This window comes from Anguilla anguilla, chromosome 1 (genome assembly GCF_013347855.1).
Source record: "Anguilla anguilla isolate fAngAng1 chromosome 1, fAngAng1.pri, whole genome shotgun sequence".
Lineage (NCBI taxonomy): Eukaryota > Metazoa > Chordata > Actinopteri > Anguilliformes > Anguillidae > Anguilla > Anguilla anguilla.
The window spans coordinates 19,247,599-19,266,872 of record NC_049201.1 but is presented as its reverse complement, the minus strand read 5'-3'; the positions used below and the strand labels follow the sequence as shown (position 1 = coordinate 19,266,872).

The 19,274-nt window shown below is 47.4% G+C and overlaps 1 protein-coding gene across 2 annotated transcripts in view; it reads left to right on the top strand.

Moving 5' to 3' along the window:
* The window catches only part of ttll5 (tubulin tyrosine ligase-like family, member 5), an 85,913-nt gene that overhangs the window by 26,648 nt on the left and 39,991 nt on the right, over positions 1-19,274 (top strand). Inside the window, exons 16-27 of one of the 2 annotated variants that reach the window (XM_035415447.1) lie at positions 654-695; positions 2,913-3,014; positions 4,461-4,552; positions 5,526-5,588; positions 6,354-6,499; positions 6,856-7,117; positions 8,863-8,980; positions 10,126-10,272; positions 10,852-10,946; positions 11,110-11,255; positions 14,499-14,999; positions 16,742-16,929. In XM_035415447.1, coding sequence (XP_035271338.1) covers positions 654-695; positions 2,913-3,014; positions 4,461-4,552; positions 5,526-5,588; positions 6,354-6,499; positions 6,856-7,117; positions 8,863-8,980; positions 10,126-10,272; positions 10,852-10,946; positions 11,110-11,255; positions 14,499-14,999; positions 16,742-16,929 — 1,902 coding nt within the window. The remainder of the gene's footprint in view (positions 1-653; positions 696-2,912; positions 3,015-4,460; positions 4,553-5,525; positions 5,589-6,353; positions 6,500-6,855; positions 7,118-8,862; positions 8,981-10,125; positions 10,273-10,851; positions 10,947-11,109; positions 11,256-14,498; positions 15,000-16,741; positions 16,930-19,274) is intronic. The other variant, XM_035415453.1, reaches the window with a different exon arrangement.

The window sequence follows — 19,274 nt, the reverse complement described above, 5'->3', positions numbered from 1 at the left end:
GCCGACGAGGCGGCGTTTCCCAGCGCTGGCTTAATCCCGCTCGCCGTGGATGCGTTGCACTCAATTTGAGGCCCCATGGAAAAGGATTCTCATGAAAAACAACTGCTAATGCAGTTACAGAGCCGGGGGTGACATCATCCCCGCGAGCGCCGTGCTCTGTGAATTATTATTTTATCATTTTTAATCAAGTGACTAATGCTCTCGCTAGGCCCCGTTGCTTAATGATGCCGCAGCAGCTAATGCGCTTGGCCCACTGGAGTCAACTACTGAACCCGGCTTGGGCTGGGATCTGATGGGGGAGATTATCAAACAGGACGTTTTCCTGCTCCGCCTCTGTCAGTGTGCGCTGAGCCCAGACAGTTTTTCGGCTCCAGGGCCGGGGGAGTTTGCTGCGTGTCTCTGTGTGAATAGTAAGATTACCCTTCTGTGTGCGCTTTCTTCTTCAGCGTGCGAAGCGTAGATTCTCTGTTTGTTTTTGTGAATGGATACCTATGATTCACCCAGTGTGTGTAAATTCTGTTTGCGTGTGCCTGTTTGAGCGTTTGTCGAGTGTAGGATATGTGTGTGTGATTTCTGTGTATTCGTCCTGTCATGGTGGCAGGCTGTTGGCAGCTGATGCTCGTCTCTCTGTCTCTCGAACCCTGGTTCTTTAGCGTCCCTCGTCTGCGCAGCCAGGCGCTGGCAGCATTAAAGGGGTAAGCAACCATTTTGTCTGTGGAAACGCAATCACACCATCTCTTTTCTTTTCTCTTTCCTCCTGCTCTCAATCTCCACGCGTCTCATCACAGGTAAGGAAGCCAAAGTGGTGGTTTAATCTCCAATCAGGAGAAATGAACTGATGGAAGTTCAGACTTCAGTGAAACCTAGTACAAGTACACTTTTCTGACATACTGATTTAAAACAATAGATTTGATCTTCCATTTTTTTTCCCTAAACCTAAACTCAATAAGCCCTTTGGATGCATGGCCATTTGGATGAACAAAGCTAGGTTTTGGACAGCGTGAAGCGGTTAAGAGATTCAGATGACATCATTGACAGGAAGATCAGCTGCAGCCTTTTTTGTCAGAGAGAGAGAGGCCGCTTTCCACCTACGCGGCGGAAGCTCATAACGCACCTGTGACAGCCCTGGTAACTGGCCCTGTCCGCAGGTCCCACCGCATCAGGCCAGAGACCTATGAATAACCCGTCTGTTATTCACAAGCTTTGATTGGGACCACCATTTAGGATTATTATAAGGATTAAGAGTCATCAGTCTCTGGCTGCCATAATAGCCCTAAACCATTTAGACAAATTAAGCGTAATTCGCCTGTTATTTAGATGACAAAATCTATATGCGATGTGGTAGGGTTATGCCCTGTATCCTGGCTCCCGCTCAAACCAGCCTGCCAGAGTTGTCACTCATCCGTGCACGTATGTGGTGGGGGAGAGCTGGAATGCCAGCTTAAAGTAAAATGCAGTATTTATTGAGCAGAGTCCCCCACCCCCTCTTTTTTTAAGGAGCATTAAATGTTAGCTTCTCATGGGAGGAATATTTCATGTTACTGAATATGGTAGCACCTCAGTTCTTTTGAACTGTAGGAGTTTTCCACTGGTGCAATCGAATGTTCCACCCACACCCACACTTGGGTGTGTGGTGGCCAGCGAGACTGTACTGCATGCTGAGTGATCTTTATTGCGACTAATTGTTATGACTAAGCTGTGGCATGTCTGGGTTCTCTGAATATAAAATTGGTGTTGTCCAGTCACAATTCCGCTGGTTTGATTGGTTAGTTTCATGTCTGCCTGTTTCGAGGGAGAAAGACTAATAAGGATGAATCTCATTCATTTTTGGTGTGGAACTAGAGTTGAATGTCAGTCAGACCTGCCGATGAATTAGTAACTTATTGTAAGTATTTAAAGCTGCATTTGGTAACATTCTCAGCGGTTGCAATGCTGTGAAAAAGAGACACCCCCCCCCTCCCCACACACACACACACACACACTGCTTGTCATGACCGTGCATCAATGTTTCTAGCTACAAGGAATAGTGAGTGGCATAATGTCAACTCCAAGAGTCCAGGTGAAACAACGGAATCTTTACCGATAATGCAATAAAACATTTTACATTTACTCAGTCAGTTCTGTAGCTAATGAAGTTATGGATTTACTATGTTCATTAGCTAGTCAAAAGTTATTTTCCATGAAGGTTCGCAAAAGATAACGTTAGCAAAATTTTTATATATGTACATTGTTGCACCAGACTAACATCTACCTCTGCTAAGACTAACCTCTACTAACAAACAGTTACCTGATACACCAAGCCCAAATTCTACAGATGACTGCTGTCCAAATGCTCCTATTATAAAACGTTCAATGGAGTACCGAATTGGGGCTATGATATACTCTGCGCAGACTGTGTTTAACTATTGTTGGTTAACGTTACAGTGGCTAATTATTATGTTTTTCAATTTAACGTCATCTCACGCTATTGTAATTGTATAATAGGCTGCTAAGTCAGTCAGTTATCTGGCAGAGCATGTGTTAGGGCAGCCTTAGCCCTGATACAGGACCCCATTGCAGTCTGTCCATATAGACAATAACTGATTGTTGACTGGCTACAACTGGCAAGCAGGGTTCTAGCTAACGTGATTTATCTGACAGGTAACGTTAGTTTATCTAACTAGCCTAGGTAAACTATGTAACTTCACCTACCACACAGATAACGCTGACAAACATTTCCTTCTTCCAACCTGCCAAATGAAGTAATGGTGCTGGATTTTTCTCACAGCAGCTCTTTCTAAGATTGCTACCAGTGAAACATGACCGTTCCCAGATATCTTTCTAAAGAAGTTACCAACTGCGTCTTTAAACATTCACATGTGCACCAATGGTGCGGCAGTGTAACCAGTGTGTACGTCACAATTGTCCTCAAGGGCCCACGACCCATTTCCGCTCATGATGCTGACACCAATGGACTGAAGGAGAAGCTAGGGGGGAGGAAAGGAGACAGCACTCTTGGCTTGACTTCAGAAGAGGTAATACGCTACATTACGCTACGTTACATTACAGTCACTTAGCAAGAATGTAAAAGTGCACCGTTAAGTTAAGCGAACTAACCAACAATTAGTGTTGTAAACAAAAGTCAATGCCACAATATGGATAAACTATCTTTACACCGCTGTACCAATAACATACTCCTGAAAGAAATCCAAAAAGAAAGTGAGTGGATAGCTAAAGAAGGTTGGCGGAGCCACAACGCAGGCTGAAGAGATGGGTCTTCAGTTTGCGTTGGAAGACGGGTAGGGTTTCTGCTCTTCTGACTGCAGTGGTATGCTCATTCCACCACTGGGAGGCCAGAAGAGACGGGACCAGGAAGTGCTGGCATGTGGGTGTGAGGCACCCTAGGTTTTGAGGCCAAGGTTTTGAATTTGATGTGAGCCATTAGAGATAGCGTGAGGAGGGACAGGAGAAGGGAGGTGAAAAGGAGGTCATAGGTCAGGTGTGCGCAAGCGTGCTGGTTCAGCCGTATAGAGGTCTGATGCAGGGATACTGACAAGGAGGGAGTTGCAGTGCTCCAGACAGGTAAATGACCAGAGCCTGATCTAAGAGCAGGGTTGAGTAGGTGATGAGGCAGGGGCAGATTCTCCGGATATTGTACAGGAGGAATCTGCATGCCCGACATACCATTGCAGTATTCTCAGAGAGCTACGGCTTGCTGTCCACCACCGCTCCAAGATTCCAAGCAGATGCTGAGGGCGACACTGTGGTGCCGTCTAGGGTGAGTGAAAGGTCAAGCGGGGGAGGAGTTGGCTGGGAAGTACAGCATCTCAGTTTTATCCAAGTTACAGTAAGTTTTAGGCAGTGGTTTGCCATCAAGGTTGAGATTTATTGTAGGCCAGCCTAACTGCGATTGCGACCAGTCCGTTGAAGAGGAGGAAAGAGACAAAACGTTGTGTCTTTGGCCAGGAAATGATGAGACTGAATTTTGGAGAGGACAGAACTCAAATTTGGTTTAGAGAGAATGGAAGCTAACCTGTTTTCATGGTATATCCAGTAGTTCCCTGTGCCTGGTGAGGGCTATAGGTTTTAATTCAGCATAGGACATTGTGGTTGTTTCATTATTTATCTGGGTTTCTGTATCTTATTTGGGAACTTTTTATATATGTATTTATCTATTTTATTTCCATTTATTTAAACATTTTTATGTTGAATTGTATCTTAAATTTTGGTGTGCACTAGCCTCCATTGTTTTACTTATGTATTCTTCTTTTACATTGTTTCTTGTCGATTACATTCGCATTTGTATGGAAGGCAAATTGAACTGCATTTACTTGTATGAAAGGTGGTATATAAATATTCTGATTTACTGATTTGGTATGAAAACTCTCATATCCCCGAGTTGCTGCTGCCATAAAACTGCCGTGTTGTGCGACATTACATCCCACTCATTTATCTCTCTTCTCAATGTATGTCCATATAAGCTGAAGGTGCTGACGCGTATAAAAGAAGAGCACGAAAGAAGAGGCGGGTTTGTTCGCATCTTCCCCACAGCACAGACCTGGGATCAGTACAGGTGAGTCTTCACCACGGCATAGACCTGGGATCAGTACAGGTGAGTCTTCACCACGGCACAGACCTGGGATCAGTACAGGAAAGTCTTCACCACGGCACAGACCTGGGGTCAGTACAGGTGAAGGTGCTCTCTGTAGACTTGGTGTAAGTACAGGTAAGAACGCATGCCCTATTGACCTGGTAAATGGGATCAGTACCAGTGATGGGTTGCTGGTTGCTGGGGGCTAGGGCACTCCTACTGCACTGACATAGGACATGACTGTCGGTGAGAGCTGTGTCATCCTATTTGCATGTGTGTTGGATAAATTGTAGGTCAGGGGCTGAGAATGGGATGCCTTTCTTACTCAGCACGTAGATGCCATAACGATGGATTTTGATTATGAGAACACTTGAGAAATTGCAAGAGTGATTGTCGTCACTGAAGATATGCACGGAAAGCGATCAAAATCAGACCCATGCTGGAGCTTTCCAATCCTTGGCTGTATCCAGCGAAGGAGAGACTGCTGTTGTGTCATCCCAAATAGGCGCTGTCATCGCTGACTTCTGTTTGCACGACAGCAGCCTGGCTGCCTCCGGAACAATGGAAATATTTATCTTTGTTTGCTCGCGAGGGAGAAGAACCCTCTATGATTATGCAAGATTTGGTTGAGTACACCGGGGGGGAAATTGGCTTGCGTGCTAAATATTCCAGGGCACCGATGAGGGATTTGCTGCTTGATTGGCTTTATAGTTGTGTTTGTATATTGGGGATTTAGTTTCTTTGCGCGTTGCGCCATATTCTTGGAAAGACTAGGGAGGCATTACGACGGTCGTGACCAGGGTATCGCTGTAAAAGCAATCACGGCGTTTACGCTGCGAGCCGCGCGCCCCCCCCCGGGATGGAGAGAATCTGACGGAGACGGCTGTAAACTCAACATGGCGCGCTGCGCTCGTTGTCCTCGTGTCATCGCATGACGTGCTCCTCTTTCCCGCAGCGGATACTTGGAGTACAAGACATCGATGAACTGCATGCTGGCCACCAGGCTTTTCCCGGAACGGTGAGCATTTTCACGGACCTCCGTAAGAACAACGCTGGCCTCGTCCGGCGGGTTTTTCAGGAAAAGAGCGCTAATTAAAACGCACTTTGGGATTGAGTAACCGTTTGTAAGAAGCGTTAGTTTTAAGCGTGTAAACTTTTCCAGTGGGAGCAGACTGCCTATGTGGCAGCTGTTTGGACGTCTCAAACATTCCGATTACGGTGAAAACGTATCATAAAAACAGAGGATTCCGTGTCTCGTGAAAATGGAAACTCTGCTCCTGCAGTTGAGAACTCAGACAGAAAACATTAGCGTTTATGAGCCCGTTTATGCATCTCCCGCACCCTGAGTGTCAGCGTTACACACCGTGGTCTGGGCAGGGAAGACGGTTTCCACTTTGGCCCCTGGCACGTGGTTTTTCCCTCCTTTTTTTGCTCCGCATCTTTTATTTTACTTCACCTTTATTTCACCAGGCAAGTCATTAAGAACAAATTCTTATTTACAATGGCGGCCTGACAAGCGACAAAAGCCACTTAAGGGAAGGGGAGGTGGGCTAGAAGATAAAAGCACGTTAAAAGCACAGAATACTTCAGTAATAACAAACTAAACACATGCACATGAAAACACGGATCTCAGGCCGGGGACAGTGGCTCTGGCTTGGAGACCGCATTGAGTGTTCTTTTCCCCCCGTACGCCGTTATCGTTGCCGCGGCAGCCCTCCCTCGCCTGCAGAGGGGCGGCCCTGAAGGCTCTTTTTCTCTCTCTCTGCGCCGGGCTGCCCCTCAGGAGCGGGCTGAGCGGGAGCGTGCTGCTGCAGGTGGAGGCCCCGCGCCACGCAATCCAGTACGAGCGGAAACTGCCGTCCCTGGAGGCGCGCAAGCGGAGGCGACGCCACCTCGCCCAGCGCTCGGCCCCCGGAAAGAGGAGAGGAGGTAGGCCGAGGGGGGAGGAGGAGGAGGAGGGGGAGGGGGGAGAGGAGAGGAGAGGAGGGGAAGGGGGGAAGGGGGGAAGGGGGAAGTCTTGGCCCTGCTGACTGAGTGCAGTTTCACAGCCAGGGTCTCTTTGGCTGCAGGAACCGGCCGGATGTTTCTAGATAGTTTTATTTACTCTTCTGGTTCTAACTCTGCGGTCTTCAAAATCCCTGCTTTTATTTGAATGCGTTTGGTCCAGAAAGGCACAAGTGTGAATAGCCCTGGTTAAGTTACCCCTTTTTGTGAAGTTTAGTATTATATTGGGCCCGAAAAGTAATGTAAGCTTTGGTAACCTCAAAATCACTTCTATAACCCAGCCAGAGGACACAAGGCCCCCTCTCCGGAGAGTACTGATGATGAGGAAGCTGAGGAAGAAGAGGAAGAGGAGGATGAAGAGGAGAAGAGGAAAACTGCTCAGCCCCTGCCCGAAAAAAAGCAGTCCGACTCTCCCCCCGAGGCACTCAACGAGCCCCACAAAGAGGCTGAGCAAAGTGACACCCAACACAGGCCTGCTACCCCACCACAGCCCAAACCCAAAATCAACCTCCTGCAGATCCTGCAGCAGGGCTGGAATCTCAGGTCAGTGCCAGCCCCAGGCTTCTGCTCGTCCGCTAGGCCTCTCTGCCGGTCTCCAGCTTCTGCTGCAGTGCTGACGGGGGGAGGCTCGCTGTCCGTCAGCCAAAAGCCAGCATCAGGGTTGAATTTGGCCCCTTTTCCTACTCAAGTATTATTTATCCATCAGAGTTGTTTGCCTCTTGGAGAGTAGAGTGTCCTCTTGATGTAAACTTAATTTACCAAGTGCAGGAAATCAAAGTGGGTCTTTCTGGAGCCGGGGAATTCCGTTTGTTAGCATAAAATTCATTTTGGAGACATTGTCCCTAATTAGCATGTTAACTGCAGGAGTCAGGCTCTTCTCTCTGTTTTGTTTTGGATTTTTGGAAGAACTTGAAAGCCATCCCACCAGCATGTGTTTTGCAACAAGCCTGTAAAAATACTTTTTTTTTTTTTTTTTTTTACAGTGACATTAATGAATATTGCATGCTCCTGTCATAACTGTGACAAAGACACCAGTCTCCAATTGATTGTTTTAAAGTATGTCTGAAATTCTAATTGGGAGGGAGAAATTATAATGGCAAGTCTGAGTTTGTAGAAATTCCGCTCTACTTTGCCAGAGTTGTGGAAGGACCTGGGCAATTAAAGCACAGTGTGTCATTGTTTGTCTTTGACAGCTTTTTCAAAACATTTTCCCTCTCCACATTGCACTAGTACTAGTAATTCCAGGTTCATTCAGGACATGAAAACAATCTTTCATACCTTCGCTGCCAAGGAGATGAGTCCTGTACTCTTACACCCCAGCTGAATTTGATTTGTACCTGACTGCGTTCCATCTTCACGCAGAATTCTCGATATGACAAACAGTGTGTGCGTCGCCAGCGAAGGTTACTTTTGAATGTCTGATATGAGCTGACTGACAGCCATAGTTCTTTATTTTCTGGTGGGAAGTGGAGGCTTTCCAGGGGAAATATTCCTTGCTGTGAAACCAGGCCCTTAGGCACGATGCCAGCGTGATGAAATAATGATTGTAATTTACTGGTGCAGCTAAATGGAGCCGCTATCATGATGTACTCCCTGTGAGATGTGTGCCCTGGACCACACCTGAAGCTCTCTCTGAAAGTCTTCTCTCTTATGGGATGGAGTGTATACCATTATATAGTAACTTTTTTTATAGTAACACGGCTGGTCCACTTTGACTGTTTCAGAGTTCCTGCTACTTGTGTACATCTCTTTGACTCTCAACCCTCATCTCTTCTCTTTTCCCCTCTTTTTATTGCCCCTCCTACTCTTTCTCTTTTCAAAATAATCCACCCCCTACCATACTTTTCTGGCCACTCTTGCTCCTTTTATTCTCTCACCTTCTTCCCCTCCTTCTCTCTCCCTCTCTTTTTCTCTCCCTCTCTTTTTCTCTCTCTGTCTCTCTCTACCTCTCAAGCTTTCTCTCTCTCACTCCCTCCCTCTCTCTCTCTTTCTCTCTCTCCACCTCTCATGCTTTTCTCTCTCTCTTTCCCACCTCCTCCCTTCCTCTCCCTCTCTCTCTCTTCCTCCCTCCCTCTCTTTCTCTCTCTACCTCATGCTTTTTCTCTCTCTTTCCCACCTCCTCCCTCCTCTCCCTCCCCCTGTCTCCTCCCCCCCTTCTACCCTCTCTCTCTCCCTCCGTCTTTCTCTCTCTCCACCTCATGCTTTTTCTATCTCTTTCCACCTCCTCCCTCCCTTTCCCGCTCTCTCTCTCTCTCCCTCCCTCCCTCCCTCTCCCTCTCTGTCTGCAGTAAAGTACAGGCGCGTATGGCCTTCTCCTCCTTCCTTCACCGAGTTCAGATGAGACTCTTGGCAGAGAGCAGAGGAAACGGCAGCTCAGCCTGGCCAGAGAAGGACGATGACCAAATGGTAACCACTTAAATCAAAGTGTTCTCAGGAACTATCGGATAGAGAAAACAGACCCCACTTTTAACTGTTATCTGCATCCTTCTGCAGTGTTCACAGTGTGTTACTCATGTGACCTGGGTTGAAACCACATAAAAACATATGAAGCTTTAAACATATGTGGATAGGGTTGTGGGAAAATTGTAAGAATACATTTTTGCATTGACACTTGTTTTTGTCGGAAATCATGTTCTGGTTACATTGGAATGACAAGCATTCGTTCTCTGCCTTACGGAGAGAACTGAATCATATCACGCCTTGGTGTGATATGATTATTATGGAAACCAAAGTTTATTTCAGAAGTGTTTCATTTGGAACTCATATTTGTTTGCAAATTGTGGGATATTTTTGCATTATATGTAGATGAGTTATGATTAAAGGGAACGCCCAATTACTGAACCTTCTGAGAACGTAATTCAGCAAAAACCTACTAGCATTCTATGTCCTTCAAAGCAAGCCAAGATCAGAGATAATTCTACAATTCTAATTTCTCACCTTGTGCCAGTTACTTTTGTATTTTCGATATACACAAGTAACAGAAGTCAAACAGCAGTTAATTTTATTCCTTTTTTAGTGCAGCGGAGAAAAACTATGGGAGTGTGCACATGAAAAAAAAGCTATAAATATAATACAGACTTAGTGGAAGTGGAAAAAAAAGACTGAATTATTTCTCTCCTCAGTGCGAAAAAAAGGTATGTGCTCCTCAGCAGTCTGATTCAAAAAGGATGGATGTGAAGGAGGTCTGGTTTGTAATGTAATTTTCTACAAAGGAATCTGAAACCTTTGGAAAGGAAAACTGAACCTTTATGAAGGAAATTTACTACCTTTTCTTTCACTTCTGTTGAACTGCACTAAACCACTCGCACGTGAGGTTGATTACATTCCTCTGATTTTGGAGTGCGCTGCGGAGTAGCTAACGCCCGCTAGCTTCACTGTCCAAAGTAAGTGAAAGTTTCAGTAGAAGTGTTTTGATTGTGAAGCCCATAAAGGACAACAAAGGTAATTTGAGCGTGGCGGTGACCTCTGGCTCGTTGCTTGGGGCGACGAGGTTGTCCTGTGGAGTGCCAGTTGAAGCGGCATCCCAGAATCCTCTGCTCTCCCGCCCTCAGGAGCTGGTGATCCGCTTCCTGAAGCGTGCCGCCGGCAACCTGCGGCAGGACCTGAGGATGGTGCTGCCCAGTCGGCGGCTGCCGCTGCCGGACCGGCGGCGCATCTTGTCCCACCAGCTGGGGGAGTTCCTCCACTGCTACAACAAGGTGCCGAGCGCTCACGCCCCGTGTGCTTTTCCCCTGCCTTTAACTCGTCCGCTGTAATATTACAGCGCTCCTACATGAAACCATAGGGGTAACTTGCTAAATCTAAGTGTCTGTAGTCATACATGAACAATAAGAACTTTCCGGGCCAACCTTTAAAACAGTGCATCTCCGTTGGTGCATGATTCATGGTCAATAATTTAATCTGAACCAACCGCCACATTTTGTATTTATTCATTATTTTGCCTTCATAGCTGTTAAGCCACGCTTTCCTGGCCTGGTTTGAACATTAATTTAATATGTTGTCACTTGTAGATACAAATGAACATCAGCCAACTGCAAAGGAAATGCAGCTAGCATAAGCTTATAGCATTGGATTGTCTTCTGGGCTCACTGCTGTCTTTTACATCAAGCTAAGCTGGGTTAGGAGCTGGGTGGCGCCTCAGTTTGGTGCCAAGGTCCGAACGGACCTTTCCTGCACTTCTTCAGGGCCTTCTTACGTGGTCCGTGGAAGCGTCCAGCTGGACCAGGCTTGGCTGGAGAACAACCTCCGCTTCTTTCAACTTGTTCCTCCCCTCCCAGGAGACGGAGCAGATGGTCAAGAAAATGGAAGAGCTCAAAGACGAGGAGCACTGCGTTGACCCAGATATTTTTCAGCAGTTTGTCGCTGAGGCCAGGTTAGTGAGCCAGGCTCCTCCCTCGCCGTGTGAATGTACAAGGTACCGGTGATTCAGACTTGACTCAGGCCATCGAGCGGCGGCCGTCGCTTAACTGTAGATGACGTAGCTAACCGAAAGCGAAACTGTCACGTGATAGTTGTGTCCTCCGCTCTTTGCTCAGCGAAAGCGATCTGGAGGAAGTCCTGACGTTCTACACGCAGAAAAACAAATCTGCCAGCGTCTTCCTGGGAACAGCAAGCCGAAGGCCCAAAGCCAGTAACGGCTGCACGAGCTCGGGTGAATCAGCACAGTCCCAGAGCCGGAGGGGTGAGTGTGTCAGTCTCGGACAGTCAGGCCTTGCTTCCCTCAGCCAAAATCAGTCAGTCGTGTTGTTCCCCCCCCCTTGCTGTTTTATTTCTAGCCCACTGCATTAAGAGAATAGTTAACGGTAGTTGTAATTGCCCATGAAGCACTTTACAGCCGAAGTAAGTTCTCGGGAAATTTTGGTCGCAAAAATAATAGAAAAACACACGGGGTTGTTTGTTTGTGCACGTGACTGCTTTCCAGTTTTTTATTCTTCCTCCTCCTTTCCCGTTAGCGGGCTCGTTTTTTTTTAACGTTTCTGGCTGGAGCAGTTCAGGCGTGTCCCCTCTCCTCCGTTCCAGCTCCCCCGCCCCCCCCCCCCCCAAACGAGCCCGAGCCGGAGCTGCTGCGCGCGGCGACGCAGCCGTGGGTTTACCGGGTTGGGCTCCGGACTTTTCACAATCCCGCCTCGCGTTCCTTCGCCGCTGGTGCAATCTCGCCCCGCCGTCTTTGTTTTCACAACGGCGGCAAATAAACATTGTGCTTCTGCGGTCGCACGACCCCGTCCCTGCTGCATCAGGCCAGGCGCTTGTGCCACGCACGGCCCATGTGAGTTTTATTAGTTCCACCAGACTGCAGGATTTCACCTTCGGTATAAATCTGCTCCGTGATTCGCCTTTTTCGGACTTGAAAGCCGTCCAGTAGCGAGTTTTGCTTTTATTTTTCCACAGCCTGTTCCGAAGTAGCAGAGGCCTCTGAGCAGTTCAGATGCACGTGTTGCTCTTTTTTTTTTGGTGTGGGATTAGTTGAAGCTTCCAGCACGGTGAAGAACATTTGTAGTTTACTGCTCGAGTCTGTGACTGAATAGGGATTTCCTGAGGCAACCATATGTATAATCCCGATTTTACCGGTCGCTAGTCTTTGAGTTCACATCACAGTGTGGTGTTTCCATGTGATTTCCTTCTGGAATTTGTTACATTAAGTAGATGGTACAAAAGTTGTTTTCCTTCATGCTATTGTGTTCAGGAATGTTTAGAGAGCGCTGTCAGAGCTGTACTACTTTGTGACAGTTTAACATTTGCTATATTAACATTCAGATGTAGGGGGGTGGGGTGGGGGAGGGGGGCATTTGATGTTAAAATACAGAAAACATGGCTGATTCATACGCACAACTGAATTTGTAAAGAATTGGATCTCAGTTGCAGTTTCACTGCAGATAGATTTAGCAAGTAACAAATGTTTGTGGCAAGGAGCGTGAATTATACTCAAAAACTACAAATTTGAAATTTAAAGCAGCTTGTGTGTTAAAGTTTTTATCTGCTACCTTTAGTTTTCCTGTAGTTCTACAAATTGGCATATTTAAAATCTTGATATGGGTTTATGCTTTGGATGGCATTGTGGTGTTGTGAATAAGGACCTGAGCTTGCCACCTGAAGACTAGTTTTGTTCCCCAGGTAACAGATTGCTGTTGTACACAGCCCTGGTTCTAGCCATTACATTACATTACATTACATTTATTTGGCAGACGCTTTTATCCAAAGCGACGTACAATAAGTGCATACCGAAGGTCATTGGAACAACTACAAAACACAGGTCCGATAAGGTACAGTACTCATTATGTAACAGTTATTCATAGCCATGAACACATTAAGTCCAGTTCACACAACCCACTTTGGTACTTTAGAGAGGCAGTCAAACCTTGGCCTGCAGTATTTCTGTAAACAGTGCTCTTTCAGAGTAGCCTTTTTCTTTGATCTTACAGTAGGCCGTAGGTCTATTGTGCAACCTGTCTGCCAGAGTAAGCATTAGCCATATTTAATCTGGAGGTGAAATGAGAATATTCACTATGAGGCACTCTGATTTTAGCAGTCGCACTTAAAAGTACAAACTTTTGTTTCGTTCTACGAACCTGACGCTTTGATGGCAAAGACCAGGATGAGTGGATCATGAAAAACATTCGTACAGTCATCCATATTATGATTCAGGCTCCATGAGTTGAGGAAAACTGATACAGTGTTAAAGGACAGCAATTAAATACATTTAATAAATAACATCTTCAATAAGTGCAAAATGTCTAAAGAAATCATTTCTTGAGCAAAACTATGAAAATATAATGTATATTTGTGACGATATTCCTGAGGAACAAAGATGGTTGCATAATAATCTGTACGTGAAAACATCTGTCACTTTTGGGATTTGCTTCCTAAGATATTAGTGTGTGTCTCTCTTTACCGCTCGCTGGTGTTTTGAGCTCTCAGCATCGGCTTCCAGGCAGCTGCTGCCTGTAAGGCACGTCCCCCCGCCCTCCAAGAGCATGATCCAATCACTGCATACACCACCCATATTTTCTTAAAGAAAGAATGTACCAAAACAACCCAATTCTAATTCTTTGCAAATTTATGTGAGCCAAGTAAGGCTAAGTTTGGCTACTTACCTCCTGGCAGTGAGGGCAGCAGAAAAGGGATAGAACTAGCCCTGGTTGTATTTGAGAAAGATGCGAGTTGCGTAGGGTGTGTTTCTGGCTATATATTTGTCCTTTATATGGGTATTATAAATAATAATGGAATTCCCAGACATCACATAACCCCCCCCCCCCTCCATATTTACAGTTGTATTATGTCACTGCTGGTCTTCGTATCTGCTTTGCGTCTCTCTGATTGGTGGCAGCAGTGGGGTTTCCTGGATGGATGGATGGGCGATGCATTTGACATGGAGGTGAAACGAGCAGCGGCCAGTTCTCCTCCCGCCGGTTCTCGCGCGCGGCCGCGTCCCGCCCGGATCCGCGGGCCCACGCCCCGGCCCCAGGGCGCGCAGCCTGGGCTACTCCCCCCACACCACCCCACCCCCCCCTTGTCAGCCTTCAAACGAATGGCAGCTCGGCCGGGAGACGCGGCCAGCAACATCTGTTATTATTACCGGTCCTGTTAAACAGGGTGACCTAGAGCTGTTTTTAAGCTTTCCTGCTGTGGGAGCCCGAGCGATGATGAAACCGGGGTTGCGTGGAAGGTGCGCTCGAAACGAAAGCCCCCCCCCCTTTCCCCTTCTGAGGAAACGTCCTTGTGTTTTTGATTTCCGGAATGGGGTGGGGACCTGTTTGGAACTGACTTTGTCTTCTTAAGCTTTCCCAATTTAAACAGGGGGAGGAGGGTGTTGGGGGTGGGGGGTGGGGGGTGGGGGGACGGGGCTAATTCTGTGCGTAAGAGCTGTGGAATTACTGACACTTGCGATAACAGTGGACTTGACTGTCTTATCTTCTACACTGAACAGCTGTCTCCGCGGCTGAGGAGGAGTCCGGTCCCTGTGAGCCGTTGCCGCGCGGCGTCGGACCCTCTGCACCCCAGCCGCCGGTCCCCGCCTCCCAGCCCGCCACCGTTCACCCCCCGGCTTTGGACTGTGCCCACATCCACCTGCAGCACTGTTCCCCCCCGCCCAAATCCCAGCCTAAGTGCCAGGGCCCGCCCCTAGTCCCCCTGCCGCTGCACCCCCCACCCCAGACCACAGCTCCTACTCTGCCTGAGGCCACGCCCCCAGCCCCACCCCCGGATTCATCTCAAGCCCCGCCCCTTGCGCCACCTCATGCTCCCGGCCCTGCCTCGCTTCCTCGTGCCACCTGGGCCACCGCCTGCCACGGCTCCGCACCGTTGGGCCACGCCCCGCAGGAGCCCCCGCAGCGGGGGCGGCCCTGCGCTCAGACCCCGCCCACCTCTGTCCCCAGCACCGCGCAGATCTACAGCCAGAAGCTCTCCCGGCCCATCTCAGCGCGACAAGGTAACCTCACTGGTCCCGGCACATGGCCTTTCAGCGCTCCCTGCTAACATCGCTAATGTTTTTGTTTTTTTTCCACGGAGCACATATGCTCCCAAGATGAACAATTTAGGAGCACACTAATGCATTCCAAATTGTAGATCTACTCCTAAAATGATTTTCCAGTTAGCACTTTTCAGAAGCAAATGATTCTAAAATGGAAGCTCTGTAGAGCCCTGTCCTCGGTGGTATCCCAGGCTTTAACCTGCTGTGGGCTAGTGGGTATAAACCAACACAATGAGTTTCAACGCCAAGGGAAGTTTATTTGCTGAAGTGCCTGTGACCGCGTGCGTTAGCTTGCTTCTCGTATTCGGCGTGAACGCTTCCGTTCGATGGCTTCCTCTCACACAACCTGTCACGGGTCTGACCGCCCTGCGGCATGTGCAGCAGACTGCGAGCATGTGGAACGCGTGGAACACTTGCATGCTTCGTTACGCTGCAGGCACAGTCACCGCGGGCCTCTGACAGCCACATCATGTAAGATGACGTATGTAAGCCGCCGCCAGGTGCGGGAATCGTACTCTTTCCCTTTTTACCGTGAGCGCTTTTGCAGGCCTGACGATAGATTTATTTCTGTAGTCGCCTTTTCCTAGAGTGGGCACTTGTAAAACCTAATGCGGATCTACGAGCGTTACGCGCTATGGAGTGATTTGTTTCAGTCCGCGCAGTGGATCTAAGATTGCAGTGGTGAGTGTGTTTCTGCCTGCTCGCTGCCTGGTTAAGCCAGAAATTATGTGAATTTTTCTTTTATAATTCGGCCTGATATCACATCATTGTTTCATTATGTTCCCCGTTATTTTCTTTTTTTCCTCAATGATTTAATGGGCTCTGAATGCCGCGATTTGATTGGTTCCAGAAGTAGGCAGCATTCTCTTATCATTCCATGTAGGCTAGTATCTTAGCTAAAGTAGCCCAATTAGCCAGCAGGTCACAGTAGCCGTTTTATCCTGTTTCCTACAGTATATTACAGATTTTCTTCCACTTCAGGATTAGTCGGTAGCTATCATTGTGAATTTGATCTTAATTGCCCTGAAGATGCAGAACATGAAAAATGGAGACTATTACAGAAACAGATCTGATTTTGCAATCAGGTAATGTAAATATATGGGGATTCTTATCTTCCGTGTTTAAAGCAAAGTATGTATATTTTTTCTTACTGCTGTTGGTCTGTTTCTGCAGAGAGAGAAAACGTTTGCATTCGGTCGTGATTAAATGAACCCCAGCCTAAGGCCTCGGCCTGTGTAATCAAGACCTCATGCGAGTATTTCTCCACAGCGACCTCCCAGCGGGTAAATGGCGCACATTTATTTCGCGGGCGCAGATTACCGCTAATCCCTTTCGATTAAGCAACGCCGTCTGTTGAATTCCTCTTGCCCATCTTTGACTGAGGGCCAGCGAGCAGGAACTGAACGCGCTGAGGTGCTCCGCTGGTTTGCGTTAATGAGTGTCAAAAGCACTGGCGCCTCTGTGCTCCGCGGGACCACAAAAGACAGTGAGTCATCAGCACAGGAACAGAGTCCCCCGCTCCAGCGATTCTCCCTGCGGACACACTCACGGCATAGCTGGGTCCAGTGTTGCCAGATTGGGCAGATTCCCACCCAATTTGGGTACTTTTTTAATGTTATTGTGCGGGGGGTAAATGGCTTTGGGTGGGGTGGGTTGACCGTTTTCAAATCTGGCAACACTGCCCATGTTCCCCCCTGCAGCCTCCCGGAAGCCCAGCCCCAGCAGGTCCAGGCCCAGCTCGGCGGGGCTGTCCAAGGACGCGGACGCGCTCCTGCCCCAGAGCGGCTCCGACCAGCAGGCCATCGTCACCGCCCTTAAGAAGCTGGCGGAGAAGCAGGCCGCCCGCCAGTACTCCGCCTCCAGCCACATCAGCCTCCTCACGCAGCACGTGAGTACTTCCTGTTAGACGCGTCAATCACCCGCTCCGACCTATCGCGCTGCTTTAATGATACCACCTGATCGACAGTGAGAGACATGTGGTCCTGATTTGTGTCGTACCTGGGTTTGTCTCGCTCCTTTACGTATGTTGATGCTTCTTGAAGACATTGGGTGTTAGTTGGGGGGCACCCTATTGATATATATTTTGTGGACGGCAGGGTGTGCAAGCACTATCCTACAGTACCCTAAAATAAAATGCATTTCTTCTACAATTAGGGTTTTGTGCAATAGAGGTAGCCACTCTTGGCAAATGATTTTGGTTTATTGCTTTTTTACATGTTTGTAAAAGTTTTTTTTTTTGGATTTTTTATGGTTGGCCATTTTATTCTCCGTGAAGTAATGACTTTAAAGCTAGCTAAAATTTTTCCATCATCCTTGAAGAAAAAATATCCATGGCACATAGATGGGGTGTACAAATTGTTAGTCCAACTGGATAATTGATGTAGCTTAATTTTCATGGCCTGTTCAGATTTCATAGAACCTACAGTTGCTGTCCAGTACCAGGGTTCTGAAAGGCTGCAAAGGCATTGGGGCATTGAGGCATATAATTAGCATGCATCACACTGTGGTATTGCAAAAACAATTGCAATTCATGAAATTAAATAATTAATATAAAAGGAAACCCAGCTTTGTAAGTATTAACCTTTCCCTTGCAGTCTAGTCTTTAATCACTTGCATTGTTCAAGCTTTCTTAGAAGTAATATTACCTTGGTTTCCTTCAGGGGGTATGATCTGTAGGGAGCGCCTCTGAGATTGGGGCGGCGGGGGTGTGGGGTCGGCCCACCCACCTAAGGCTACGGTAGAAGAAACAGTTTTAAGTGGGGGTGTACATGATGTCATCACGCCTCCCCAAATTCCTCCCGTGACTACGAAGTCGGGAGGGAGGAATGACACCAGAATAACCTGGATTGTGTGTCGGTTTCCCCAGTTCAGAAGAGATTCGTTGGCAGGCTGTGGATGGTCAGGATTAAAACCATCAATAACAAGCAGCTGGCTGAGGAAATTTGAATTTCATATTTGCAAGCTGTCATTAAAGCTAAATCCTCGGTGGGTTGCTCAGATCTGTCTTCGCAGGTTTGGCACCCTCAGTAGCCATTCGCTAAGTGTTACCCTCGTCCGTGACACCATGCTGCATGGGTGGGCCATATGGCCTGAAATACCAGAAACATGATGTCTCTAGGCCCTTGGGGTGAGAGAGATATAACTTGCCGTATTGTTAGTTTCATATCTCTTGCTTACTCGCCGCAGTTTGATTCAGATGTCAGACGTGATGTAAAACAGGCAATTTAAAGAAACAGCCTCCGGTGTTGCATCATCCCAGCCTGGTTATAACAGCACAAGGGAAGAGAGCTCATGTGCAATAGCAAACCAGTAGTGTGAGGTTAAGAAAACCCGAAGCAGAAAGCATTAGTATTTTCTGTGCTTTCCTGATCTTTCGATCTATCAATCAACTTTATTTATAAAGCACAGTTCATGCAAAAGATGCAATTCAAAGTGCTTAACATAAAATAAAATAAAATACAGGACATAAAATAAGTTTAAATGCATATTAGAAGGACCTAAACACAAGAAACACCATGAAAAACACAACGGAAGAGAAGTGGATAAATAAAATCGGAATAAATAGGATGATTACTTACAAGGAACCAGACCTGGGTCAAATACGTATTTGTTTTGGATTAAAATACTTTTCTACGCTTTACTGATCTTGTCTGGTGTATTGGAACCAATGAAATACCCTCAAAAAGTGCAAACCCCGCCTTTTGGTCATATTGGCAGGCTCAGTTACACCAGGCAAGATCAATAGAGCACAGAAAAGTATTTCAATACGAAACAAATACGTATCTGACCTAGGTCTGAAAGGGACAAAAGATTTTTCTCTAAAATGTCTGCATTCTCTGCGGTCCTCTGGGCCTCTGGCAGGCGGTTCCAAAGGCTGGAGCCGTAATGGCTGAAGGGGGGGGGGCCTTTCCGTGAGCCTTTCCCTTCCAAGTTTTGGAACGGCCAGTCATATGCACATCATCGCTCCGCGCTAGCGACAGTTTTTCTTTATTTTGTCATTTTGGAATGCAGAGTCACCGTGGTAGGCCTGTTTCATTGCTGCCATGCCCCCTGTCAGTTTGGTAGGGTAGAGACCAGCTTTCATCCTCCAAAGCTGTTGCTTATTTTCACTTCGCGGTCCACCAGCTGACATGGGGAGAAAGGCAGCACATCTTGGGCAGATTCCCAGTTGATGGAAAGAGACACTGTTGTGCAGTGAGAATGGGAATTCGCTGATGACAGAAATGGTCCCTC